The 12134-nt window shown below is 39.5% G+C and overlaps 1 protein-coding gene across 1 annotated transcript; it reads left to right on the top strand.

The window, feature by feature from the left end:
* Positions 1-1400: 1400 nt before the first annotated feature.
* LOC307260248 (ras-related protein Rab-39B-like) lies at positions 1401-2919 on the top strand (the record flags this gene model as incomplete). Its single annotated transcript, XM_080040437.1, has 3 exons — positions 1401-1615; positions 1909-2179; positions 2764-2919. 3 exons carry the CDS (start codon positions 1401-1403, stop codon positions 2917-2919), a joined length of 642 nt encoding a protein of 213 aa, XP_079896563.1.
* Positions 2920-12134: the final 9215 nt, after the last annotated feature.

The raw sequence follows: 12134 nt of genomic DNA, 5'->3' as shown, positions 1-12134 counted from the left end.
TGTGAGAGAGAGAGAGAGAGAGAGAGAGAGAGAGAGAGAGATGCTGTTTCGTCCTTCTGCCATTTCCTCCGCGGATCCTCGCGGACACATCAACAGTCCTTCTCTCAAATTAATCCTCATCTCGGATCATTTTGTCGGTGTGCGCGCTCAACTGGCCGATTTTATCCGTAGAGGAGGATCCGAACGGTCTGATGTTGAACAAGATGCCCAGTTGTTATGGTGCATGTTAGTGGTGCAGTTTTTTATAGCTTAAAAATAAAGCAGCTAGGCTACTGCTACAGTGGAGGATACCTTTTTTAGAAGACATTATCATCGATATGGGATTTGCCTTTTATAGGTAGCCTACTGAATTCTTAACTTTAAGGTAGGTCTTTATTTAGACTCAATATTTTAATGAGGTTGATGTCCCGAATTTGAACCATCAAACCTTCATATTATAGCCTAAGCTAAGTTGGCTCTACCTCGTGATTTCAACCATATTATCATAATGAGGCTACACACTTTGTGGAACATCTTATTTCTAGTGTTACTGGGGGCCTAAAGGAAGCAGTGTGAAACACATTTTTATCACCTAGCAGCAGTCGTGTTGAGTAGCTACCTCTTCATTAAGCTTCTCTTGTGGCTAGCTCCAAGGCCTCATTGTGTGCCAGTGCTAACAACTAGTCTACTATACACATGGGGGCTGACTACGCCAATGTTTATTGAGCCGGAGAGGAGTGGCCTCCCCCCTCCCCCTCTCCCTCCCTCTTTCCCCTCAAATTAGATTCAACCTAACTGTAAATCACATGGACGTTGCTGGGATGATGTGAGCCCATTATGTCTCTTTAGAATGAATAGTTGCAGTGGTCATCTCTTGTGTTTGATCTGAATGTCTTTGGATGCGTCCTGTTTTCCTGAAGAGGAGGATGCCATTCTGTTGTTGTTTTCCCTGGTTGTTGTTTTCCTTTAAGAGGCTTAAGCTGTTGTCTCATTTAGTGTCATTTTCTGCCCTATAAAAAAGACATCATGTTAGGATTTTACATATGAAGACATGATTTCCTTCCCTCCATCATAAAGCTATTAGATGCATAAGAACAGCTAAAAACAATATGATGTGGATTAGAGCTGAAACAATCGATTAATCAGTCGATCGACGAACCATAGAGAGCATACATTAATAAAAGATTCATCGTTTCAGGGATTTTCCATGCAAAAATGCCAACTAATTGTTGGTCCCAGTTTCTTAAATGTGTCATGTATGTATATGTGTTTTTGTCATATATGGTTGTAAACTCTGCATCTTTAGGTTTTTGGATTGTTTTTGGGACACAATAAAACACGTGTAGCCCTAACGTGTATGGCAGGCAGCGACTGAGTAAAGGATATTTTTATTTTGCCACAGGGTTTTAATCTGGTGAGACATGGAGACGATATGGCTTTATCAGTTTCGCCTGATCGTCATCGGGGACTCCACGGTGGGCAAGTCGTGTCTGATCCGGAGGTTCACCGAGGGCCGCTTCGCCCAGGTGTCTGACCCCACCGTGGGGGTGGACTTCTTCTCTCGCCTGCTGGAGATCGAGCCGGGCAAGAGAATCAAACTACAGATCTGGGACACTGCGGGACAGGAGAGGTTCAGGTGAAGGACAGACCTCTTTATTTCTTTCTTTCCCCTCATCCGTCCACAAAACACCGTTGTGACTTAGATAAAACTAAAACTCTATCTATCTATCTATCTATCTATCTATCTATCTATCTATCTATCTATCTATCTATCTATCTATCTATCTATCTATCTATCTATCTATCTATCCATCCATCCATCCATCCATCCATCCATCCATCCATCCATCCATCCATCCATCCATCCATCCATCCATCCATCCATCTATCTATTCTAATTGGTCGGTCTGTCTGTCTGTCCGTGTCCAGGTCCATCACCAGAGCCTACTACCGTAACTCAGTGGGCGGGCTCTTGCTCTTTGACATCACAAACCGCCGCTCCTTCCAGAACGTGCACAGTTGGCTGGAGGAGGCCCAGAGCCACGTCCAGCCACACAGCATGGTGTTCCTGCTGGTGGGTCAGAAGTGTGACCTGGAGGCCCAGCGGCAGGTCAGCCAGCACGAGGCCGAGAAGCTGGCGGCCGCCTTCGGGATGCGCTACGTGGAGACCTCGGCCCGGGAGGCCATCAACGTGGAGAAGGTGTGGATTTTTTTAAAAACATATTCTTGACAGACACGTGAACAGCTGTGATTCTTTTATTATGTGTGTTGGGCTTCAAATTGCTTGTTTCCCAGTTGTCATGGAGAGGTTGATGAAATGACTGTGTTTATAGTTGATGTGAACCCACCAAGTTGATGCCTAAAAATGCTCTACTTTCCGTCACATGTACTTTGAAATACCTAATGCATACTGTTAGGGACTGTATGAACATTATTTGAGTGGCACAAGGGCTAAACTTTATTTGTCACATTTTTTTTTAGTTTATTATTATTTTTAATGATTTCCTTTGGACAATAGCCTTAAAAAAGAGGGTGATATTAATCTTGCCATCATCACTAAAAAGTACACAATTTTGTTTTTAGATGGACCACTCCAATGTATAGCTTAAAATGTTATTGGACGGATCATTTTCACTCAGTCCCCTAATTTTCACAATCAATCGTCAAATTGAAAAAAATGGAATCAGCAAAAAATGCAAATTTCCCTCTTATACAATTTTCATGCCTGATGCAAGTCACCTTAAAATATTAAATCTAATCTTGATTTTGTTTCTTTCTCGTGAGGCCTTTGTGGAACTGACTAGGGACATCTTTGAGCTGGTGCGGAACGGGGACATCAAGATCCAGGACGGCTGGGAGGGTGTCAAGAGTGGAATGGTTCCCAACATTGTCCACTCCTCTGAAGAGGTGACCAAGGGCAGCCGGCAATGCTTCTGCTGACTCACCTGGCTGCAGCATCAGGTGGTGGTGCTACAATGGACTCCACCTGTTGGAGAACTCTTATCTCTCTCTCGCCCGGCTGCACTCAGGCCAGTTCTTTGGGACTTGTGATATTTCCTTGCTCAGTTACCCACTTTACTTCTATATATAAGACCTTGTTTTATCTTTCCTGTGACAGTTTTTGGCTCTCTCCCTGTCCAAGCTCAAGACACTGTGTTGATGTCCCCAAGAGGCGAAGAAGCACAAGACACATCCTAACCCCCCCCCCCCCCTGCTGTTCTATGTGCATGTGTGTGTGACTGTAATAACCCTGCTGTCTCCGTAGCTCTTAGCAACACTTCAGCTCTGCTGCACTTTTGGCCTTTTCTTGATATGTACTAATATACTCCAGTGGCCAGTTACAGTATGTTGTTGGCGCCCATCTCTCAAAGACTGATACTGTCAGTGAAGTGTGTTTAAAGCTCATGTTACTTTAAATCTAAATCAGTGATTCTAGACTGAGCCGCATCTCTTTTTTTCATGCAAAATGATATGTTGTTACCTTGTGTAGACTCAATCCAGTGAGTGAGATAAGACCATGCATGGACCTATAATAAGGATGAGACAGAAAAAGATCTCCACTGATTTTACTTCACAACAAATCCAAGTGGCTTATTACAACTAAACTAAACGGAGAGAGAGAGTATAGGATAATGGTAGTGAATTCAAAATAAACCAAAGTTTGAGGTATTGAATCTGTCATGTTTAATGGTTGACTGCGCCCTGCTGGAGAAAAAGTTTGCACTGTGAAAGCGGTTTAACAGTTGATTTGCTGTTTGCTGAAAGTAGGATCTTCTGTAGCTGCTTAGTGAGAATCAATACAACTTGATCATAGCAAGGACTTTTTTTTTTTTAAATGGTATGTATACCAGTTCATGTTAAGCCTTCTACTCATGGTTGATTTAATGCTGAGAGCAGTGAAAGACAAATAAGCCTCTTGTATGAAAACCTAAAGTGTTCGGTAGTTCATAAAAACCGAAATACATTTTGAAATAATCATATTAATACATGAAAGACAAATATATAAATGATTCAACAATCTGTGTCATAATTGAAGGAATAACTAATACTTAAATTATTTTCATGAAAGAATCAGTTAGCCTTAGTTTTCACTGCCAGTTTATTTCGTATAACTTATTGTTTGACAAATGTCACCTTACATTACAGTGGCATTGTCCCCACCCCTCACCTTTAAGCCAATCAAGTGCCCCATGCCTCGCTTAAGTGCAACCACACTGGACCATATCCATAATTATAATCAATATATATATATAATTTTGACATAATGTAAATAGCTATTTCACTCAGTACCACTCATCAGAAAGAGACTGAATCATTAGGTGTTTAATTTGTTACTTGGGGAGTTTGTCTGGCGCCATGTATGTGAAACACTGAAAGTCAATAAATGATTTGATCAGGGCAGATTGGTGGCATTATTAATCTTGACTAATTCAAATTAGAAGTTAAGAAAGAAGAGCGAGTGAGTTCATTTAGTTGAACTGTGCAGTGGACGTGTCTCTTTTTGAGTGCCTTTGGAGGAAAGAAGCCTAAAAAAACATGCAATCAGCTCCCTGTGCATAGATGCAAGCGTGTCTTCATCCTGTGAATGTTAACATTTAAACTGTAAGGTGGTGGAAAACAACATTGGTATCACATAACGCAAACCTGTGAATAATTTATTTGGAACCGAACCCGGACAAAGTTGACTGTTTGATGTTGTTGTGTCTCTGGGATCTTTATAGCACAAGTTTCATCAGTAATAAAAATGCCTGGAGACATTAATAAAGATTTGCATTGTGCAAAGCTTGGAGATAATTTACACTTTTTACCACCAAATACTGTTGGTGACTGGTCATAGCTACTTTTCTAACGGATTGATGTAATGCTGTGTGCAACCACTCGAGGGCACCCTCAGTGTATGGAGATGGGAGGGAAAAACCATAGATAGTATACAAAATCATCATGTTCCGTGTTTTTAGTAGTGGTGGGATCATGTACTTTACTCAAGCACTGTACATAGTACAAATTCAAGATATGTGTGGTCTACTTCACTTGAGTATTTCTATTTTAGGCCATTTTAAAAGTCTACTTTTTACTCTCTTATGTCTTAGTTTCTAGTTACTTTTCTGATACAATCCCCAGTTAAAACTATGCATTCCACCATGATAAACATGTTTTATTTGTTGAGAGAAAACATATGACATTATAGATAGAATATGATAAATTCCTAAAGTGGTTCAAATGAGCTTAACCACATACATGTCCGTCAGTGAAATTCACCATACACATTGATGCAGGAGGAATATGACTCAACAAACACTGACAGAACATTTTTCTACACAATGAATACTTTCTACTTTTGATACTTAGTTTTACGTTTTTTTACGTTAAAGGCATCCAGTGAAGTATTGAAATATATCGACCTCCTAATTGTTGAAACCCCTCGTGCAAAATTGAAAGAGAAAGCTGTAAACACTGAAACTAGCGTTGATATGACGTGAGTTTATCCAGATCATTTACTTGGTTATTGGGTAACTGTACAAACATGTCAATGAGAAATGGCACAAAGAAAGACCATTTTAATGTATTTTTCTCAGTTACTGAGGTTAATTACTCCTGATAAACAAAAGTAAAGAATAATTGATTCAGGAAGTAGTTAAGCAAATGCAATCTAAACTAATACTGACAGCATAAGTAGAGGTAAGATGCAGATGAATTATGAATAAAGATAAAAGCAAGATTTCAATTGTTTTATATTTTTGCTGCTGAATTTATGGTCAAAGTTAGTAAATGTGTCAAAATGTAGCTGACATACCGTAAGTCATTGTAAACTTTGTTCAAATGTGTGTTTGTCGATTTTGACGTGTATTTGCAAACTTGAAAGAACAGAAGGACAGAATGACTCATGTCTTCATGGTATCGCTGAAAGCCTTGTGCACAAACACTGAGCATCTGGGCCTAAAACCAACAGAGAGCCACAATGATTTGCTTTTGTACTCAGTTAATGAAACTCAAAAAAATTCAGACTTACTTTTAAAATTTTCACCAATGAAGAAAGTCACTAAATTTGATGTGATAGTATAGGGCAGGGGTTCTCAACCTTCTGCAAGCTGGGCCCCCCCAAAGCTGGGTCATTGCAGTTGGGCCCCCCCACCGACCCTGACAACCCCCCCCCACACACACACACACACACACACACCACCCTACACAGATAGATAGATAGATAGATAGATAGATAGATAGATAGATAGATAGATAGATAGATAGATAGATAGATAGATAGATAGATAGATAGATAGATAGATAGATAGATAGATAGATAGATAGATAGATAGATAGATAGATAGATAGATAGATAGATAGATAATCTATTATTGTTATTATCACAAGGGCTAGGCCAGTGGCGCACCTTTGAGTTGAACATTGGGTTTAGGGTTGGGGTCCGGAAATTTCTTATATTTTAACGTTAAATTCTGGTGCACTTTAAAAGCTAATTATGAGATTGTATCAATGAGACACTGAGGAAATGTTTTTTTTTTTTTTTTAAATCTCCTTAGAAGAGAAGAAAATAGTAGCCTAAATAGAACATACACAGAATAAATTCTACAATAGGTATACCTGTTATGAAAAAGCTTCACAAAACAAAGTCTATGATCAATGGGAAACACTGCTGTCTGACAACCCAGTTCAGAGAATGTTTCAACTATTGAGTCTTGGATTTGGAAAGTGGCCAGATTTAGCTCAAAATGCTACCTGCGATTAATGTGCTGTACAGCCTGAACACGGAGTTGTCTGTGTCTCAGTGGCGATTCCAGGAAATTTTGACTGGGGGTGGCCAAGGTGGGCCACAAAGCTAGAGTGGGGTGGCCATCGCACCCCTGAATGAATAGCATGTGATATGCTGTACAACAAATTCAAAGATGATTTATAATTCCAAATGCCCAAATCATGTTAGTATCCATTGTAATGTTTGTCAGAAAACTAAACCCCTGAAGGGGGGTCTGGGGGCATCCCCCCCAGAAGATTTTTTTGTGTTTTTAACATGTAATCTAAGCATTCTGGTGCATTCTGGCAAAGATAATGAAGGAAAAAGTCAATATTTATTTCAGTTCAGATGAATAGTAAAATTAGCAAGACAACAAAACTTGCTAGCAGCCAGATGCCTAACAACTGGACAGAGGGACGGATGACAACTAGCTTTTGACTAAATATCTTGCTAAAAAAATAAACCTTTATTTATGAAATTCTGCCCTAAGAACATGTTACACTTGCTAACTACAAACTTACATTTTTTTATTCAGATTTCAAAAATCTGCTGGGACACGTGCCCATACACATGCATGGGTGGCACGCATGTCACAAGCACACATGCTGTTTTCAAGACCTTTGCTGACCAGAGACCAGTTCTAGTGGCCACAGTCCTACCATTAATTCAGTACTTGAAAATTGCAAACTGATCTCATATCAGTGGATTGGAGTGTTTGTGTGATGAACTTGGCAACTACCTATCAAAAAAAGTTAAGAAAGAAAAAAAATACATATCATCTCTGAACTAGGCTACATATCAGGAAAAAAATTGAAATTACAAAAAAATAAATAAATAAAAAATTAAGATTTTTTTTAAATTTTTTTCCATCCCCCTCGCGCCCCCCGGTAGAGTGGGGGGCGCGCCCCACCGGTTGAGAACCACTGGTATAGGGCATCCTATTGAGCCATCTCTATGTTACTTCCTACATATTTTAAAGGAATAGTTTAAACTTAACTGTATATGAATCAAATTAAAAAATATTAGTATTATTCATATAAAATATTAGGCTATATCTTGACACAGTATTTAAATGGAACCATGTGACCAGTTCAAAGGAAAATCCCGCTTTGGTGTAGGGGGCATATAAAGGGGCTACAAGTCAAAATCATGAACAACGCAATGCATTTTAAAAGCTTATGTAAAGTCTTAATTCAGGGTTCGTACAGCTTTTTAAGAGTAAAATTCAAGCACTTTTCCAGCACTATCAAGATAACATGTCAACTTTTTCAAGGAAGACGAAGCTTTAAATATACAGTATATAAATAAATGCTTATGATTTCATACATTGCCTTATCTGTAAAATGGGAGTGTTCATATAATGTATATGGACAATCACCAATTTGCAGTATGGCTCTAAGGAGACCTTTATCAGTTTAGTTAATATGCCCAAAATTACCATCAATCAGGTTAATAACAACATGACTATACAGGTGAAACTCGAAAAATTAGAATATCGTGCAAAAGTTCATTTATTTCAGTAATTCAACTTAAAAGGTGAAACTAAAATATTATATACTCATTACATGTAAAGTGAGATATTTCAAGCCTTCATTTGTTATACTTGTATTTATTATGGTTTACAGCTTATGAAAACCCCAAGTTCAAAATCTCTGAACATTTTAATATTACATAAAAATCAATAAAAAAGGGATTTTAAATACAGAAATGTCGGCCCTATATAAAGTATAATCATCGATATGTACTCAGTACGTGGTTTGGGCCCCTTTTGAATGAATTCTGGCCTCAATTCCAATTCATTTTCCATGATATTCTAATAATATGAGTATCACCTGTATGTATATGTTTTTAAAAATAGTAGCACATTTCTGACTTACTTACCAATTTATTGTAATACCCTAAAACTCACGCAATTGCTTAATATTCAACAGATTTTTACAAAATAACATTGGTTTTCTTGAGTATTCACTAGGTTTATCACAGGAGCAGGCAACAACAAAGGACACTATTACAGACATTGCCTATATGCTGCGGGCCGCCCCTGAGGTGCAGTAAAGAACGTCAGACATCCTTATGGTGTGACACCTGGGTCTGGCCTATGCAGTATGTTCAGTATGTGACATAAAACTCATGGAACATTTTTCAAATTGTACCTGGCTGCTGGCGTCAACCTGAAGACATAGATCAAAGACTTTGGACCTTATTGTCCCCAAAGGGAAATACAAAAATGTACGTTAAGACATTGTATCTTGTACATTGTAGACTCAGGAAAACAGAGTAATTAGTATTACCTTGTCAACTTTATAAGAATGTTTTCTGTTTTACCTGAGGGGTCCAAATACTTTTCACAATTCATAGAATAACACCCAGACACAAGTAGCAGGACGACTCAGGTAAAATAATCCAGCCAAAACTGTACAACAATATATAAAAACCAAATTTTGTAACCATATGGCACAAAAAAGTAAAGGAAATTAATACATTAAAGAATTACATTTATCTGATATGGAGACACCTGAATTAATCAAGGAAATCATTTTACTGTAACTCAAACTTAAAAAAGCTCTTCAAGACTAGATTATTTTCAAAGAGTTCAAATTAAATGGATCCTGGGCTGAAAGATTCTAAAATTCCTGGGAGAACAAATTGATATTTATTTTTTGATTAACACATTACTACAACTAGGTGGGAAGCAAACAAGGCTTACTGTATAAGGGGTCAAATTATGAATGATACAAGTTCCCTGGCCAGCCTCCATTCCCCCTCAGCTCAGTTTTGTGGTACCCAGTCCACCTGTAGTATGTTATGATGTCTAAAAGGCAAAGCTAATCTCTAGCGAACAGTTGGCGAATGTTTGTTTATGTTTATACTAACCACGTTAATATGTGTCTCTCAGAGCCAGTGCCCCGCCTAGCCCGTTCCCCGAAATGTAAAAATCGTAAATGTAAACAGCTAATGGCTCTGAGCCAGGCTTTTTAAAATTGTTGTTAGCAACTTTTTTTCAGCGTGCCGTGCACACAGGGCGGACATGAAGCGGGGGGTAGCAGAGGAGTAGATATTGGCATTTTACCCAAGTTGCAATATTTAAAATGTTTGTTTTGTCGTTATGGTTGTGCAAGTTTTAAATGGTTATAGTGAATATTTCTGTTAAAAATAATGTTAGGCTCAGTTAGGTTCTTGGCCTCTGAAGACCATGGGCCCCCCAAGGGCTGGGCCCTAGAAAGCTTTCCCACTTTCTACCCCTTATGGGCGGACCTGCACACACACACACACACACACACACACACACACACACACACACACACACATATAAATGTATGCCTGGATATTATATATTTAAATACATTCTTGAGCTTGTGTATGACCAGACATTTTCAATATTGCTAGGTTTCCAGATTACAGTTTGTGTATGTTGGTGTGTTGCCAAAAAGTGATCCTCCCAAAAAGGGCTTTCAGTCAAAAAAAATGTATTTAAGCCAATATATGTCCATGATTTCAGAACGTAAATGGGACTAAGTGGGCTCTGGTCCAATAAAGCATCAGTACAAATATGGCGACATAGCGTTAACATGCTGAGACTGTGGACTGAAATCACTTGACAGCAAAGACCATTCTCGACTTCGTCAACTTCACAAAATTAAAATGTTGGATCTTGGTTCTGTAACTAATCTCACTACAGTGTGACTAATGGATTAGGTTATAGGCCTACAACTTGTTATGGGAGCTGCATCGAGCTAACCCCGCTGAGTGTAACATCACGTTACAATGAAGTAACCCCCAAGCTTACGTTATCTAGCTAACAACATGGATTTGGAGCAATACACTATTGAGAACTAGCTGGTCAGCTAATTGCTAACGGTGTTGAGCATCAATTTAGCATGCTATTTATTTGTATCAACAAGTCAATAACACATACAAACTCGGGATTTGGTGCAACTTACAAAAAAGAACACGAATGAACTGTCATCCAGAGTGACATTGTCCGATAAGTTTTAACAAAAAGAAATTCTAAACTGATTTACCTTTGGCATGACTTCTAAGTGCCGATTCCCCCATTGTGTAGCCTGCTACAGCTGGAGGTACTTTTTGCAGCCGTACAGTAGCCTATGTAACGGTTGGGTCTGGAGGACACAGGCGCGGAGACAGTATAAGTAAAAGATGATTTATTTCAGGAGAAACCAGCAGGGTGTTAGGACCGTGATCCGGGGAGGGAAACTGGCTGGCATGGGGGTCCAGGGAGAGAGCAACGGGGCAAGTCCAGGGGGCTGAGTGGAAGCAGGCTAGAGCAGGCAGGCAGGAGGGGTCCGAGGAGTAGTGCTGGAGAGCTAGGGCTGGAGCTGGTGGCTGGAGTCAGGCCGGGAAAAAATGCAAAAAAGCGGAGCTGTAAACAGGTGAGCAAGAGAGAGAACTGACTGTATGAAAACAGAAGCTACAATCTGGCAGTGTCTGGAAGGTAGGCCCGGGTATATGTAGAGCAGTTGATGATGATTGAAGGCAGCTGTGAATGTTGGTAATTGACTCCAGCACACCTGGCTCCACCCCTACAATTAGACCAGCACAAAGACAAGGGTGAAAGGGAAAACACACACAAGGCCAAGGGGCCCAAACGGGATCATGACAGCCTATGCCTGCCAGTTATTAGGGCCTTGTCATAACCAAATGGAAACGGATATCTGGTATGGTAATCGGGAGGAATAGGTCCATGAGCAGCGACTCGTGGTTCTGGATAATTCCTGGAGCGATCGCCAGGTGTGGCGCGTGCGCCAGGAAAGAAAACAAGGGGAGCAACTGCACTCGTGCATACAAGACGGTGGCGAAGAAAACATTGCGACAGATTTTTTTTTAATTTACATAATAAAAAAATTAGTTGAATTATGACACTGGTCAATAAAGAGAAAATCCAGCATTTTCCAGCAGTGTTCAGATTTCAAGCACATTTCAAACCTTGAAAACACTCGATTGAAAATCAAGCATTTTCCAGACTTTCAAGCATCTGTACGAACCCTGTTAATTAGAAAAGTGACTAGTGACTTTAACTGTCAAATAGATCTAGTGGAGGAAAGCCTACAATATTTACATCCCAAATGTAGTGGAGTTGTAGTATGAAGCATGAAATAAATATACTCCAGTAAAGTACTTTCCACCACAGTTTTAAGATTGTCTGATACTATCCTGCATATTGATTTCAATCCAACAGTTTCTACTCAACAAAACGCTGCCAGCTGAGTTTGATTTCTGCTTATTTACAGTACAGCACAGTGTCTATCTATATCACAGACGTTGGGCTTTTGTGCTGCAAACACAACTCAAAACTTTGCACTGCGACTGGATGAACCAGTAATCACAGCTAGAGTGACTCACTTAAACAGTAAAGCTGGATAAAACATGTTCAGACATGCAGCTCACATTG

The sequence above is a fragment of the Ammodytes marinus genome (genome assembly GCF_949987685.1).
Source record: "Ammodytes marinus genome assembly, chromosome: 14".
Taxonomy (NCBI): domain Eukaryota; kingdom Metazoa; phylum Chordata; class Actinopteri; order Uranoscopiformes; family Ammodytidae; genus Ammodytes; species Ammodytes marinus.
Note: the sequence above shows the minus strand (reverse complement) of the source record. Positions and strands in the feature narration are given on the sequence as shown.